The sequence below is a fragment of the Rhea americana genome, unplaced genomic scaffold, assembly GCF_003343005.1.
Source record: "Rhea americana isolate MKP2758 unplaced genomic scaffold, rheAme1 scaffold_0, whole genome shotgun sequence".
Classification (NCBI taxonomy): Eukaryota; Metazoa; Chordata; class Aves; order Rheiformes; family Rheidae; genus Rhea; species Rhea americana.
Window position 1 is genome coordinate 992,924 of NW_028185037.1, and position 16,781 is coordinate 1,009,704.

At 40.2% G+C, this 16,781-nt stretch overlaps 1 protein-coding gene across 1 annotated transcript in view; it reads left to right on the plus strand.

Annotated features, from left to right (window-relative positions):
* Positions 1-16,781, plus strand: part of NIPAL2 (NIPA like domain containing 2) — a 52,589-nt gene that overhangs the window by 21,248 nt on the left and 14,560 nt on the right. Inside the window, exons 3-5 of the mRNA XM_085299282.1 lie at positions 511-682; positions 11,624-11,683; positions 13,639-13,760. Of these exons, the coding sequence (XP_085155408.1) occupies positions 511-682; positions 11,624-11,683; positions 13,639-13,760 (354 nt within the window). The remainder of the gene's footprint in view (positions 1-510; positions 683-11,623; positions 11,684-13,638; positions 13,761-16,781) is intronic.

The following is a 16,781-nucleotide window of genomic DNA, read 5'->3' on the forward strand; positions in this document are numbered from 1 at the left end:
TTGAAATTTGTTTTCTGGCTAGAACATGCACCACGAGCAGGAACACTATACTGTCTGGTCACCTTCTCCTGGTTTGTTGCTGTACTTCTGATCTTGTTCTATCATCGCCTCTGAGTGTTTCCAGATTCACAGCACAGCTACTGAAGCAACCTGTGAAATTAGGTTTGTCTGAAACAGCCATGCTTTGACAGAAGAGCAGAGGACCAGAGGACTGCAGTGATAGCTGGGGATACTGTATATTCACTTAATACYTTACTGGTTTATTCAGAGGTTTAGTTTTTCAGTCATTTAAAGCAAGGCTATAAAAGCACATATGAAAGCTGAAGCAGCCTTAGGTTTACACAAAGCAGTATGTCTGCAACATCAAGCTAAAGGCATATTTAAAAATAAAACCTTGACACACCTGGAATTTGAATTTGTCAGCCCTCTTAATTACCCCACTTTTGTTATGCATGAGAACACAAAGGAAGTCTTTCTTTTCATGTCTGTTCCCAATAATTAATTTCCTAGAAATGCGCTCATCTGCGACTGGCTTGCCAGACAGATCCAAAGCCCTACTACACAAGCAAATTATGGTGGTGTGGGATTATCCTGCTGGGACTTGGAGAGGTGGGGATTTTCACAGCCTATGGATTTGCCCCTGCTGCCCTTGTCGCTCCGCTTGGATGTGTCTCCATCATAGGTGAGATGATTTGCCACCTTTTGCTTGGGTAGATACTTTAATCAAATGCTTGTCTGTGATCCAAGGAATAATACTGGAGGAACTGGAGAAGGAACACAAAAATGTTAATGTGGTTTGAAAAGAAATTATTTATATAATGACGTAGGCTGACAGTTAAACACAAATCCTCTACTTAATTTGGAGACCTTTTAAACTCCATCTTTTCCTCTAGTTTTGTCTGTTGTGGCCTCTGGTCACTCTGCTGTGCCTGTTCCTGTGGGTCATTCACCTGCTGCTCTACCAAATGTTGCCACCACATGAACATTGCAGCTCTGCAAGCTCCCAGAATGGGGGGTGGGGGGGGAGGGACCAGTGTCCCGCTGGCTCCGCAGAGCTGTGGTCTGATCCCCAGTACTGACAACGTGTTTCTGATGCTGTTGCCACACCAGGTGGTTTCTCCCGCTGCCCCTTGCGCCTTGCCATGCTTCATGTTGACTCAGGCCGGCTCACCCACCTCTCTGCCCGCGTGCGGCTGATGGGCTCCGGTGCCCACCAGCACCTTGGGGGTTGGCCGGGATGCACACACTGTAGTTTCTTCTGCAGAGAAATGCCTCTTAGCAGAGCTGCCAAAATTTGTATGTCATTAAATCAGTTTCTTATTCATGTTATTTTTTAGGAAACTTGTTATGAACAAAGAATCTATTCTGCTAGTTTTGGTAGCAGTGTTTGATCAAAAGGACCTAGAAATTCCTGAAATGTTTAGTTTACTTATGGACATTAACAAAGTTGTTCACTTATTCCCTTATGTACAGATCAATTGGACTTCAATACAGTTATTTCTGTATTTAGAACTTATTCCTATATTTAGAACTTGATATCATCTTGCTCTTCACTTAACTATGTTGTTACTAGAATAATTTATTTATAGAACTGTTTCAGGTATGAGATGTCTGTTTCTTGGACAAAAAACCTCATTTTAGAATATGTTATCATATTGTGCCAATGCAAAACAGAGTGGACAGGCCAATACTGTACAGAGGCTGTGAAAATAGGAATTCGGGGTGCAGCTGTGACCCTTAATTGTATCATTTCACATCCAAAATTGAAACATTCAGGGCTGGGATATCACAGCAATTCTGCATATATTGGAGCTCCTTTAGTTGCTTTAAACAGGTGATAGCATGTCATGGTCTGTCTCTAGCTACCAGTTCCAGACTTGCAATAGCATTGCAATAAGTGATGCTGCATGAGAAGGTGTAAAAATGAATTGCCTTCCCTGTGGATTGGCTGGTTGTAGTGGAAGGACGCAGTCAACTATGTATGGGTGCAGTTTAGCAAAGAGGTAGTAGGGGAAGGAAAGTGCAGGCAATTTATTCTAACCCGTAATGTTAAATTATCACAGAATTTTAGAAGATTTCAGAGCTACTGTAGTTCACTATCATAAGAAATATTTCTAAAATAAAAGAATGAAATATTACCTGAGATGAAAATGTAAATTGGACATGACATATCCCAATGTGATTTTGGTAGCAGGAGTTATTTCTTTATCAATTGCAGACATTTCCAGATGTCTCTGAACATTAAGGGACATTGACCAATCTAATTTGTTGACCAAACCGAATAAAATGCAAATACATAAAACTAAACAGAAGAAATAAAAACCAGTGAGACCAGAAAAAATTCCATTGGTTATTAAACTGCTACAGCGAACAGGTCATGTTTAGAGCTGATTTTAATCTTGGTAGATTCCTTCTTCTCTACCTTTGCAATATGTGAAGAAATGTCGCATCTGTTTCTTCTGTTCTCTATTTCCCCTTACCCCTATTAAATATCAATATACCATTTTCATAAGTGTTATATTTTATCAAAACTCCCACTCACTTTTTTTTTTTAACTGAACCAGAATGCTTATCCTGGAAGACCCCAGAAAGCACTTTAATACCTTCTATTCCATTCCCATGTATCAGTTGACAGTATCCTTTTCATAGCCCAAACAACAGAAATACATGAAATTGTATTTAGTCTAGCAAACATTCCCTTAAGGAAGGGAAAATAAAAAATGATGTAGACAGCCAAATACAGCACTGCTGTGGTAACTTCCCAGTAACACTTCCTACCACTAGATACTTTCCTGTTTTCTAAAATTACAGCCAGAGAGAGAGCACATTCTCTTAATTTTAGAACAGTTTATCATTTGGGGCAATGACAATTTGACCAAGACACACGTATATCATCTGCTAGCAACTATGTAAGTGACTGTTTAGGCAGCAGGTCTTCTGATTCCAAAGATAAAGAAATTTTTTCTCATTGAGGTGTGATCCCTTTTAGGTGGGAGAGGGTGGGATTTGCATATTCTGGTTGGCTGTTATTTTGAAGTATTGTTGAATGAGCATCTTCTCATAAGTTAGTTTCATTTTAAAACGAGGAAAATAAGCATTTGAGAACAAATTCCAAGTGTATATCTGAATCTTAATCCAGTCTTTTTTACAAGACTTTTTTTCCAAACTTCACGTCAACAAGTCTCAAATGATAAGCAATGACATTTTATATTTTGAAACCACAGGTGATGAATCAGTCTCTTACATTGGATACTCTGCAGCCTATGGCTGTACATTGGAGAGATGTCCTTTGTAGCATGTGCAGTCATCTAGGGGACTTTCTGAAGCTCTCTCTGACTGCCCCTCGGGTCTGCATGGAAAGTTTCCTTTGCTTGGAAACCACAATGTAGGGAGAGGATGAAGCACACTGGAGTTTTATCCCAYAACAGATCTGCACTGTACCCACCATGAATCTTCAGACCTCCTAAATGGGAAGTGTCCCTAGGTCCTAAAATAGATGGAGCCAGCATCTATTAAGCTCTGCTACCACATTTAACTGCAATCCAAATGAATTTTGCATTTAACCTGGTATCAATTAAATAGTGAAAAGTTTGTGCCTCTTCCTATTGAGCTGGGTACTTCTGATGGATGTTTTAGAAAGAATTCAGCACCACAGACCATAAATTGGCACTACACCAAAAGATTTTTTTTTCTTAGAATTAAGCAATGAAGACTATATTTTYCTTCTTACACTGTGGAAGTATTTCTGTGTGTGGTTGCAATGATGCAAGCTCTACATCTGTTCAGGGTTTTAAATAGTTTAAGAAGGCAGTGGTTGTTTTCTCCAAGAGGAGAAATTAGTAAATTTTTAATTTAAAAAATGGAGGAGTAATACATGGTTGATGTGATCATAAAAAGCTTTTTATATTTTAAAATTAAAACTCATATTTTACATGTAACTGGGATAATTTTAGACTTCTGTACTTTTTTTCTTCATTCTCTACTACTTCTACTTGCAGAAATAAGCTGAAGGGGGAGATGAGGAGAGGCCAGTGGTATCGGAGATCACTTCTTATGCAGTTTACATCATTCCGTAGAGAGTTATTTTACACTTAACTCACTTAGACTGACATTGTTGAGATCCCTTTGCATTTTTATATATGCCTTCTAACCAGCTGTGGGGCAAGAAATTGCTTTACTCTTTGAAAACTGATATCCCTGATGGTGCTTGAGGAAAAAGATTCTCAGATGTTCTCGTAGAAATGGATTTCTCCCACTCATGCTAATGTAACATCTTTGTGGTCAAAAAGCTTTGGATTTTTGAGGACTCTGCTAAGAATGAGAACTGAGAAACATTCACCAGAGAGCTCTCTCCAGACTATATTTTAAAATGCCTTTTTAGTATTTTTCTAGAAGATGCAACAAAAGGATGTTAGGTTTTCAGGGTCCTTCCTTCCTTCTAAAGTGTGTGTATTCTGTAATACAATTTCCAGTATTAGATACACCTTGATAGTCTCTCTTGAACAATTTCTCTCATATTTTGCTACTTCCTTAATTAGATATTGGAATTAGGGATGGGAAGAAATGTTTTACATCTTGTCCACAACAGTACTAGTTTTTTGTCATACTGGAAACATTACCTCTTTGATGTGCAAAATAGTTATCAAGAGGTCACGCACCAACTGACCAAAATCTGTAATATCTTCCTTTGTATTTAGTGCACCATTAATATCTATCATATAAACTAAGAATAGGCTTGTGTAGTCAATTAGCTATGACAAATTTGCTCCCASCTGTCTTAGGAGAGCTAGCTCTCCATTTAACTCTGGCTATGATTGTAGGTATTCTTTCATTTTCCCCATTTCTTTGGTTAATTCTCCTCTGACACACAGCGCTGGCCCTGATGGAGACCCAGATMGTACCAGTTTTAACAGCATCCATTCTCCTCCCACCTGAATCCTCTGCCCTGTTCCCCACAAAATGTTTCACAGGAGGTCAGTAGGTTGGTTGTCCTCAGGYTCCCGGTCTCTGCTCCCTCTGGGGTGAGATGATACATCTGAGACTCAGGCAGGATATGGCAATAGAGGTTTTAAGTTGAAGGTCTTGGGGCAGGAAGAGTCTCAGTCGTGAACTATCTATACGCAGACCGCACTGAGGGGACGGTGCCACAAGTGCTCAAAGGCAGCTGAGATATATCTGTGGGTGCCTGCAGCGTGCACGTGGCCCTGCCTGTCCACATGCCGTGCAGTCTGTGCTTCCTGCCCCTCAGTCACCCCCATTGCCCTTAGCATGGGAGGGAGATGTTCAAATCTACCCCAAAGCTGTGAGCACAGCCCCATTCTTACAAGCTCCTTCCCTTTTGTATGTGCTTAATAGCCCTTTACCTGCTTAGGGATTTTGTTCTTATATTTTTCACTCCATCTTTCTTCTGCGAAACAATACTTCTGTCATGACCAGCAACCTCATCATTTCAGCCTTTTTTTCTTGCCCCCTCTTAGTGTACCAGTCTCCAGATCCCCTGTGGAAACACTGGTACTTCTCCAGGGAGAGCTGCCTCCCCGAGATCTGCGCCTTGGCTTACTGCTCGGTTGGGCTGCTGTGATCGAATGAACTACCCCCATCATCTCCTCTTCAGACCTTCCTGACTGAGAGGCAGGCTATTTTAGCTTGGATTTGAGGAAAGATTAAGATATGTCTATCTGCTTCTGTATCAGGACGGTCCTGAATCYCTCCAACTTGGAAGGTCAGTAGAGGACTGAGTGTCTGCATAAAGCATGCTTTAAGGTCACTTTTTAAGATGTCTCCTTCCACAGCAGCAGGTTGCCATCCTTACTGCTTGAGCGCTTCTCAACAGCTGGRTGAAACTGCTTCATAAATTGGAGGCAGATTCTTCAATTGTGTGGAACAGCATAAATGCTTTGATTCAAAGTGATCTTTTTTATTGCACAAACTGAGGGAAGCACAAACATTAAAAAAAGTCTTCAAATCATGATTAGCAAACCTGCTTTCATATTTCATCTAAAGCGTTAGTGAAACGGATTAAAAAAGTATTCTGAAAATTGTGTGATTGTAAATGCCTTTACCTAACTGCAGTGATCTTAGCTTTGCTACTAATCAGTTTGGCTTAACAGAATGAATGAATGTTTGAGGCAAATCTTCAGTTTTGTGTCACACTATTGGAAAACTATTGGCAAGACAGAAGCAGCAAAAGCAGTCTGTGTGCATTTACGAGCAACCAAAATTTAATATATAGATTTAAAATAGTTAAGGGTGCTAATCTAAGACTTGAAAAGGAGAAAAGGAAGAACATGATTATATTGAAGGCTATGAACATAAATTACAGAGGCATTATTTATGGTAATGCAGTATTGCCTGACAATAAAAATAAGAGTAAAGAGATGGGATTCGTGAATAGCCTGGGGACCAGGAAAACAGCTTAACAATGACATATGCTTTATGAAGTAGTTTTTGGTAGGAAAAATAAGTGATGGGCACTTAGTCATTTGAGTCTTCTAAGGCTGGATTGGGCAAAATTTAGAAAATATCTTCTAAGGATCAGTGTTTTAATATGTACTTTCTTTCTTTAACTTCTCTAGTTCTGTATTCTTTCTTTCTTAAAACAAAACAAAACAAAACAAAACAACAACAAAACAAACCAAAAAAAAAAAAACACGAAACAAGCCTAACTGCAAATTTCATGTCTAGGAGGCAGAGGAGTTTTTTTGTGAGCTGGGATCTCACCATTCAGTTTCTTAGGGATGGAATCCACATTTTATACTATCCATTGGTTCTATTTGTACTGGAGAAAACCTACATATGGAGATAATCACACGCTATCCCTCTCCTAGGAGAATCAGTATCTGACAAAGCTATGTGTAGCACCATTACAGCCCTCCCCTGTGAAGCACTTAATTGTATATCAGGCTGAAAAAGAACACTTTCTACCATTTCTTTCAGTGAAAATTGGAATTCATGTGCTGCAGTAGTAGAGAGCTAAGGAATAAAAAGCAGCCTGTGTTATGTCGAAGTATGAGAAAACAAGGTTATTTCAACAAAGCAGTTAAACTCTGAATAAACAAATCTTTTGGCATTTTCTGCCCAGTAGTTTTTATTTATCATGATTTTGATGTTGTACTAAGTCATAATATTCTTTTATCTGAAACTCTAATTCTATATTTCTAGATTGAACAGTTTCATGAGCCTTCAGAAATGAACATACAGATACAGATATTTTATAGGCCTATTTACTTCTCCATTCGTGGATATTGATATGAGCATCATGCAATCAAGATAAGAAATTTCTTTAGGATGTGCTTTAATTTGTGCTATCCTCTTTTTCCAGGCTCAGTTCTGTAATGTTCAATACTTAACAGAAAGTCTCCTAACATTTTCTGCCCTGCTCTTTATCTAGCAGGGTTCCTAGTAGGAATCCTAGCAGGAGTGGGCTCTGTGCCTATTTTTGAAAGTTTTATTTAAAAAGCCAAAAATGTTCTGAATGTCTGAAAGTATGCAAGTCTTCTGAAACACGTAGGGATGCTGTCCTTGCCTCAGTGACATACAGGCTAACAACTCAGACACAGAGTTGTGCACATGTGATATACCTAAAACASTGTCTCAAAACCAGTAAGATTTAAAGACAATTATAAATTGCTTGTTTTATTGCCAAACTCCTGACAGCTTACACTTTGACATAATTTTTTCTGAGTTACTGTATTTTTGAATTCTATTGCTGACCAATTAAAAAAAAATCAGAGGATATTTCTTACTTGGGCACAGATCTCAATCTCTGTAACTGTCTATAGCTTTTTAAAAAAGATGCAGGCAAGCAAATGAACATTTGTAAAGGCACATTGATACCTTTCAGCTCAGCAATTTCCCCCCTTCCTTGGTCTATTCACCCATAGAGTTTTGAACATAAGGTTCAATGATTTATTTTCCACATCAGCAGTAATGGTGGAGGAGAAGGATGCATGCAACTCCCATGATAGAGGGGGAATGAGAGGACTACGGCATGAGGAAGGGGAAATTTGGGAAGGGGAAATTCCTTGGTAGAAGGAAGTTAAACACAGGCTACCTTAGTCAGGTGAGGAGGAAGCTGGTTAGGGACGAAGCACAAGAGTATAAAGTCCCTGGTGTTTAGGCGAGGTGGTAGAGGGGTGGAGACACCTCACCGCTGCTGTGACGGATGGCACGGGGAAGGCATGGAGGGTCTGGGGAGCTGAGCACAAGCATTTCAGTAGGGCTGCTTTCAGGAGCAGAACTGGAGATGTGGGAAGGGCTCTGATTCATATATCTGGTGCACCTAGCTGTGGTCACTGGTTGYCCACTTACTCTTCTGTCGTGAGTTCATCAGATTGTAGGATAATTCTGCCTGCAAAGGACCTCAGGAGGCCCCTAATACAAACCTGGATCAAAGCAGAGAGGCCACCATGCCATAGAAGAAAAGTGAAGGAAAGTGTTTGCCATCTAGCATATTGGCTTAAGCTGCCTTTTCTGGAGGGTTTAGCATCTTAAGCAGCTAGACCCACCTGTGATTGTGTGTTGGAGCTCTAAAGAGTACTAAGAAGTGGGGCAGAGCAGCTGTGAGAGCTCTGCATTTATCTCCTGGAGTCCAGGGATGCACTTTGCTCCCTGCTGTTTCTCTTTGGCAGCTGAGGAAAATGCCAGATGCAAGATGGCAAGGCAAGCAAGCACCAGCCTGCACTCCTGGGGCTCCCAGACTCCTTTTATATCCTCTCTTCTCCAGCCCATCACTTCTAGAGGGCTGCTGTCTACCTGGAGATGATCTGCCCTTGGTTACTCTGATTTACCCTGGTTCAGTCTGGCTCTGCAAATTGAGGAGTGTAAAAGATGATTTAAATATCAAATTTACAAGTTTAAAAACAGAAAGTTACAAGTAAAAAATAAAGTTTGGACAATGTTTAATAACAAGGTCCTGTCTTGGCTGTGCTACAGTAACTTGCTTAAAATTTAGTCCAGAATGTAATTGCCAGTCTGTGCCAGGCTTCAGTATATGACCTTTCTCAGTTCTGTGTAACTGTTCTCTGTTCTTTTGCTTAGATATACTGCCCTTGATTTACTCTTCACTTCCATGCATGTGAAGTCTTGGTGGCTTATACACAGGGACAGTTACCTTTTCTGTTCAAAGTCTCTCCCGGGTTTCGCTCTCCTCCCTTTCCTGTTGCACCTCCCCTCCTATTTCAGTTTCTGCCAATTCCTCCCGTCCCCGAGGGCYCTAATATGTGTTCTTAAAACCGCTTCTATTTTTAGATTGCTCTACATATTTCACATCACAAAGAGCATTAATTATACATATATTCTGTTAAGCTCATGATCTCTTGTGCATTACCAGCCATCCCTGGAGAAAGAGCTTGCCACATTTGAATGTATTATTAAAGTGGATGACAGATTGAATGACAATTTTCATTATCTGGATGCATTCTGGAGATTGCAGGCCCTCCTGTGCCCACTGCTATGATCAGAGGTTGTGATTACCTTAGATTGCCTTATCATCTTCAGAAAACTAGGCAATAGAATTTGAGGCATAACTCATCTCATCCCAAATGGGATGCCAGCACTAAAATGGAACCCTAAATTACATTTACTAGATGTCCACTGAACACGCTGAGAGTCCTGACAACAAGCTCAGACATAGGTATTCTGTTGAAGAGATCTAAGGTTTGGTAAGATGGGAATTCACCCTAACTGGTGTAAGACTTGTAAGCTGGAACCATTGCATATGAGAATCCCACATGAGGCCAGTGGAAACACCTCTGTGAAACCTTATTCTTTTTGAGTTGAAGGGTCATTGACCAAAATGTGTTATCCTTCTCAAGACACTGGTGTCTCTTAGCTCTCTGTCAGTCCATCAGAGGAGCAGACAGCTAGTCCTTCCCAGGAGATGCTCAGCACTCAGAAGGGTCAGATCTTTCATTCTTCTCATCTTCAGTTTATTGTATTTATTAACATTGATGACAAGAGTGTGGACTCAAAAMCAAAAAATCACGGAGACAGCTGTTCATTAAGCACCAAGTCTTTCTCATTACGGTGACTGCCTGAATGGGCGGTCTGAGATGGCATTTGAGAGCTCAGATGGTAGGGAGACAGAGCAGTAATTAATTCCTGCTCTTACTAGGGTGGCTGCTGCTCCTTTCCAGATTTTTATCCTCTCTCTTTTCTAAAGTTAGGTAGCTCTGGGTGYACTAGTGTTGCCTGGATACCAATATCTTTTCCTCAGTAAAATTAGCACTGTAATATTGAATAAGGAAAACTATGTCACTTAAGTAGCTTACTTTCAGTGAGGCTTTTTTTTTCAGTTACTTTCTTTAATTACTTCTGTTTATTTGGGTAGATCTCCATTACTCTTCATACAGTCTAAATCTATGATTTACGCTATGTCTGATTTTCTACTGATTAACACAGACACAATGCTGAATACCAGATCTCTGTTTATGTCTTGCTATGACCATGTTTTGATTTATCTAGGATGCATCTAATAGCTAACCACAAGTTAACTTTTCCATCAGAACAAYAGAGGTACTAGACAAGGATAGCCACAAAAAGTTTAAATTGTTGTTTGAAGAATAAACCAAGAAGTTCTTGTTGTAGGCAGGAACAGAGCTCTTGTAATACCATCCCATGRTTTAGGTTCAATGTGTCCCTTCACTATCCCTCCTAGGCAGAGAAGGTCTCTGATGTTTCCAAATGGATCTAGCATTACTGATGAACTTTTCCTAAAGGTTTTCCATCATTTCTTTTACATAGGAGCATTTCAGCCTCTTTCTTATCTCCTTAGAGGTAGATGCTCTAATGTATGGTGGAATAGAGACATCTCTCCCACCTAGCCAAGAGTCTCATCCATCTTAARTCCAAACTCCTTCTTTCCTCTTCAGCACATGTCCACACTGAGCTGCTTGCCAGAAATCCCATCGTGATCACTACTTCTGCCTTTCCAGAGGAGGCAGGGCTAGGAGGAAGCACAAGGGGAAATGCTAGGGCTGGACAAGTGAAATAGCTGACAGGAAATAGGAGGTCATTTCTAGTGCTCACTTCCATTTTTTTCCCTCCTCATTACAAGTCACTSTAGAAAGCCATGGGCAGGGCTACCACTATTGGTAGACCTGTGAGTTCCTCAGCTTGCTTGTTTGCAGAGATCATGACCAGTCTCTTAGTTTGTACTGTTACACTTTTGCAGTGACTTTCTTCCTCTGGGTTGTGCATTTGTTACTTTACTTATAAGCCTCTAATACTAAAGGAAGCAGAACTTTACCCCTCTGTAAGCCAATTTGCCTTGAGCAAGTCCATATAGTTGAATTCACAGAAGAATGGAGAGTGGAACAGTAAGGCTGACCAGTGCCTGGTTTCCTAAGATTTTCACTTATGACTAAGTCAGGGCAGTTAAAGCAATGTCTGTGTGTGAGACAGGCAGGATATTGCATCCCTTTAACCAAGTAAGAGCCTTCTGGGTGCATTTAAGATGCTACAAAACCAGAGAGTTGGTTGAATGCCAGGATACCTCTTATACCACAGTATAGTATGACAGCAGCAGCCATGAGACATATTTATACTTTGCCGAAGTCAGCTTTTTGCTGTAGCACTTGATATTCTATTTAATATAAAAGACATCTTTATATATCTGTTCTAGGTAGTGCATTTATTTCGGTCTTATTCCTAAAGGAGATGATGAAGGGTCCTGTTATATTGGGTAAGTAAGCATTTGCTAATATGGGCATGTGTACTGCCATATGCTTAGCAAGCTGTAACTCTCACGCAGTCCCCCCACCTTCACACTCCCACTTCCCTGAGCAAGTGTTTTGAGGCAGATACTTTCAAAATTGGGAGGAAGTGACAGAAAGAGGGAGAATCTTCAATGCATATGAAAAAGACTGCACACCCAAATCCTCCTCTCTTATAACTGTAACTCATTCCTTATGTGCTSAGATTTATTTTCATTGTCTATTTTTGCCTCTGAGGATGTATTTAGTATTATCGTTATGAGTACAAAGCAATTTTAATAAAAACAATAAGACCTTTGAATTATTCATTCCAATAGAAGATTTTTTTCTTTCTGCATGGATATTACACAAAAATTGAAGCTCAATTGAAAATGACAACTTCCCTTTGGTACTAATTTTGTCACTTCAAAGAATAAATAATCATGTTGTCAAGTGTTTTGCTGGAAAACATGATCTTTTCTGTAAAAGCATGTCAGCTTTTTGTCTGCATCCAAGATTTTTKTTGCATATCAGAACTGCCCTGCTTGAACATATTAATAGTGAAAGACAAGCAGATTTCAGGGTTTGCACTTTACAACAAGCTATCTCAGCTGGGATACTGCACCTGATGTTGCTATGGGGTGCCTGCTATTACAGTGGAGTTCCTGCTGTGGGCCTTGATTGTCGATACTGTAAGGAGGACATTCCAGCTGTCCCCATGAATGCTTTGGAGACGTCTGTTCAGTATTGTTCCAGGAATACTATATAATATTTATTTAGCATTGGGATCCAAGTTTGCCAGCTCAGCTGCTACATTCAAAATCTGTCCCCCACCCCTCCACTCCCCTGGCTGATCATGTTTCACTTATGGCCTTATACATTGTGTGTTTCTTTAAGTAGTGTTCAGCACTGATTTATTTTATTTCTGTGAGTTAGATTTTGCAAAAAGGATTTAACAATGTTGCTACATTCCATAGGAATGAGCTGTATGATGGGAAATATGGTGATGTTTTCACAAGCACATAAATATAGAACAGTTTTGCTTTTCCAAAGGAACTGTGTGTGATAACAGTGCCAGCAAAGTCCTCCGGATGTGCTTTGTTTTGTATTCCTAAGCCTTGTATTCCATACCGATATATAGGTTTGCCAAGAATTTTTAAGGATTACTTAAAAAAAATTGATTAGCTAATATCTTCTTTAATCCAATACAGTTTATGAGCTCATGACCAGCTCACTTGTATCTAGATACCTCCGTGAACATCTGTGTTTGTCAGCTGGCTGTCCACAAGGCAGAACTTCCAGATTTTTATTAAAAGCACAATAAGGCAAGTTTGACCTTGAAAAGGGGCCCCAGCAACCTGATGGCTGAACAGTCTCTTGCAATTCAACCTTTTAAAAAACAGTTCATAGGTCTGCAAATACAACAGGGAGTGGCCAAAATGTTGGCTCCAGGGCAGCTTCACATAAGCATTGGACTGGAACATATCTATTACACTTAAAGTTTCCAGGGCAGGTTCATAGCTGATGTAGATCTCTGTGGTCACACTGACTTCAGAAGAGCTGTATGTATTTGCACTATTTAATGATCTAGCCGTCTACCTCAATAAACAACTTGTACATTCAGTTTAGGATGAGTTTATGTGATCTGCTTTGTGCCAATGAGAAATGCAGAGGACTGATTCTCCTTTGTCATGCCTTTGATTTTAGAATTGAGCATATCTGAAAACGTTTGAAAATTTGCTGAATTGGAGCCCTAATTCATGAGGTTTTACTGACAGCATTTTTCATACTTCCAGAATCCTTTAAGTGTTTATTAAAAAATATACTAGGTTATAAATTCAAATCTGATAAAATGGACTAAAATTTTCTGCTATAAGCTATTTCTAAATGAGCTGGAGAGCAAGGTCAGCCATGACTGTGTGTATTGCATGCCTTTTCTTTAAAGGAGGAACACTCACAGTAGCAGGAACATACTTGTTGGTGACTTTCGCTCCAAATGTACACCAAGAGCTCACAGCGAAGAAAGTACAGAATTACTTAGTGAGCTGGCCTTTTGTGATATATGYGGTGAGTATCTAGTTCTTAAATCAGAATAACTAGGGTTCTTTGGCTTTTTGCAACATTATGAATTAGTGTCTGAAGCCTGCTCTGGAAGACAAATTGCTCCCTGTGTGGTTTTCATAGAGAGAGCAAGTCCTTGGGTCACCCAGTCCCCAAGCTGAAAATCTGCTGAACCAAAAGATGTCTTTCAAGTTATGTGCCAAGGGAAAGTCACAGTTGTGCAAGACTGATGAGAAAGAAAAGATTTAGTTTTTTAGTGAACTTGAGGGATCAAGACTAAATATTGGCACTGGTTATGCTTGCTATGTATGTGTTCATGCCATACTCTCAGCACATACATCTGAATTATAGTGCTTTTCTGGAATGTGATAGAATTGTGCTTTTGAAAATTAATCTATGTATCTTTCTGGTCATGCTTTATTCTTCCTACCACTTTGTTTTATCCCCACATTGCTGAGCCTGACCAAAAGGAACTTTGTATGGAGTAGAGATGTGGAGAGACTGCCTGCTTCACAGCCACTCGCTGTTAACCTGAACCAAAGTTTGAATTCAAATGCAAAAATACCGCTTTGATTAAAGTATCTGTATACAAACTACAAACCTCATCCTTCCTCTTTCATGCATCTAATCAGCATCATGATCAAGGCCAGAGTGAGTAGGAGGAATATTTCTCTCCCCCTAGAATGCTGAAAATTTGTTCCTTCAGCTGAATATAGAAGATGCAGTATGCGAGCTTCAGAAATGTTACTTTTTCCCAATAAAGTGCCTCGCTTCGGCTACATTATTAGTGCCCAGGCTTTTCTCAGTAGGAAGCTCAGTTAGAAAGCTAAGCTTCCAGAGTAGACAGCTTAAGAATCTTAATTTTTGAGCAAGCCTGCAGGCATTGAATACACCTTTACTATTCATGATGCTACTGGTTAAGCAGAAAGTACAAGTTAGCACTAAAATGTATTAATTCTCATGCTCAGTTTTTTATGCATTTTCAAAAATCTTGAAAGATACAGCTCAGTGGAATAAAGTAAYGATCATGCTCCGTACATCAAAACATGTACTTTCAGTCAGGCAGTACAGAGGCTTCTGAAGGCCTCTCTAGGTTTTTTGGTTGTTGGTGGAAGTGGGGTAGGGGTGTGGTACTCACAAGAGTTAACTTCAGCCTCAGCAAGAGCTTCAGCAAATCTCTGTAATCAGCTGAGAGAGGAACTCCTTTAGGACGTGGTTCAGGACAGAAGACTAAGGGGGTGCTGGAGGACCTTCTCTCTCCTAGTTAATGTCCCCTTTTACCATGCTGTAGATAATACAAAAAGCCCAGCATTTTAAATAGTGTTTTTAAATCACTGTGTCACCTTCTGTGTAGAGATGGTGGAGGGAGGAAGTTCTCAATTTACTCCTAGTGGCATCAGAAATTTCTGTGCCAGATGGTGTTTGAGATGGTGCCCAGAAGCCCACATTTTCTCAAAACCAGTAGGTTGCTGGGAAATGGTTTTTCCTCACCTGAGGACATATTTGACTTTGTTTCTGGAAAAGGTCGTAAAAACACAGTTGAATGCCTAGGAAAACTGCTTTCTTCTTCCTAGGAGAGACTATAAGGAGGGGATAGGTAACTTTCTCCTCTACTCACTTTCTCCTCTTCTCACTTTCCCTGCCCTCAGTCAGTATCCAATTCTGCGTGTACAGTGTGGGCTACATGGAAGGACAGAGAAGTATGCAGGAAGTCTTGTTGACTCTATCGTCATTCAATACATTGCTTGATTTGTTCCTTCTGCTCCTTGGATTCATTTGTTTTGAGCTTCATGTCCAAAGAAGAAGAGGAAGGGGAAGGCTCGCCAAAAGACTCAGACACCAGCCTGATTAGCCTGGCATGCTGCTGGAAGTTAARACAAACCCTGCAGTAAATATTCTCTTTCTGCAGGGAACTAGCTCTTCATATTTGTTTGTAAAATGCCTAGCACAGGTTAGCTGCTGAGATATAAAAAGCACAGCAGAAGCTGCTGAGTTTCCAGTATAAATATATATAGAGAGGAGACAGCACAGCAGTATAATGCAGTCCAACTTTCTAAAAGTAGCCCCAATGTAAGGTCTGCTGAGAAATATAAAGCCCCAACGGTACAAAGTGTTCTGTGTGGGTGATACACAGATCTCAGAGGAGGTCTGCAAAAAATAGCCTGAAGTTCCCACAGGAGGCAACTTTGAGTCACTTTCCAAGCCTTTGCAAGTAACATAATCATGTCTGAGCAAGAATGACTATCCTATCTTGTTTTTTTCTCTTTCGCTTATGTGCATTGTTGGCCATTACAGAGGACATCAATTATAGATGAAGCTCTTAGGTTTCCCTAAACAGAAGAACATTGGATTGTTAATATATAATCTTTGTAAAATCAGGTTCAGAGAATTTCTATTTTTCCTTCAAAGTGCCTGGAAGACCTAGAAGAATGCTTCTGGTTCCTACGTTGCTGTTATGTCCTAGAGAAACAGTTGAGGGAGACTGTGGCATTTTGATCTGGTGCCTTCTGGTAATGTTTAGAAACATGGAAAACATTATGAATATAAAAATCTTGATGAGATGTAGGCATGAAGAGGCTTCAGTACAGATTAGTTGTAATAACAAAAATGATTGTAAGCAGGTCAACTTCCTTCCATCCGTCTAAACAGAATACATGAAGCAGAGTTAATCTAAACACTTCCCATTCCTAGAGTTTATATTTAACACTGCCACAGCTATCAGCAAAAGGAGAGCACCATTTTGGGTAGTGCTCAGGACACAGTTGTAGGCTACAGCTGGGGCACCCCAGAAAGATGCCTTTCTGCATGGGATCCTGTTAGAACTACACACTCTGCTCGCAGTGACTCAGTGCCATGGCCTCTCCCTTGCCTGGTGACTAAAGGTGACCTGCTAGTGGGTCACCAAGTGGCAGAGAACCGTGGCACCACAAATACAGGAAGAATAGTTTGGCTGCTGGGGAGCATGAGGTGAGCGCTAATTGTTTGAATTTCATACTCAGTGTGCAAGATTTGGCAGAGCTGAGCAAA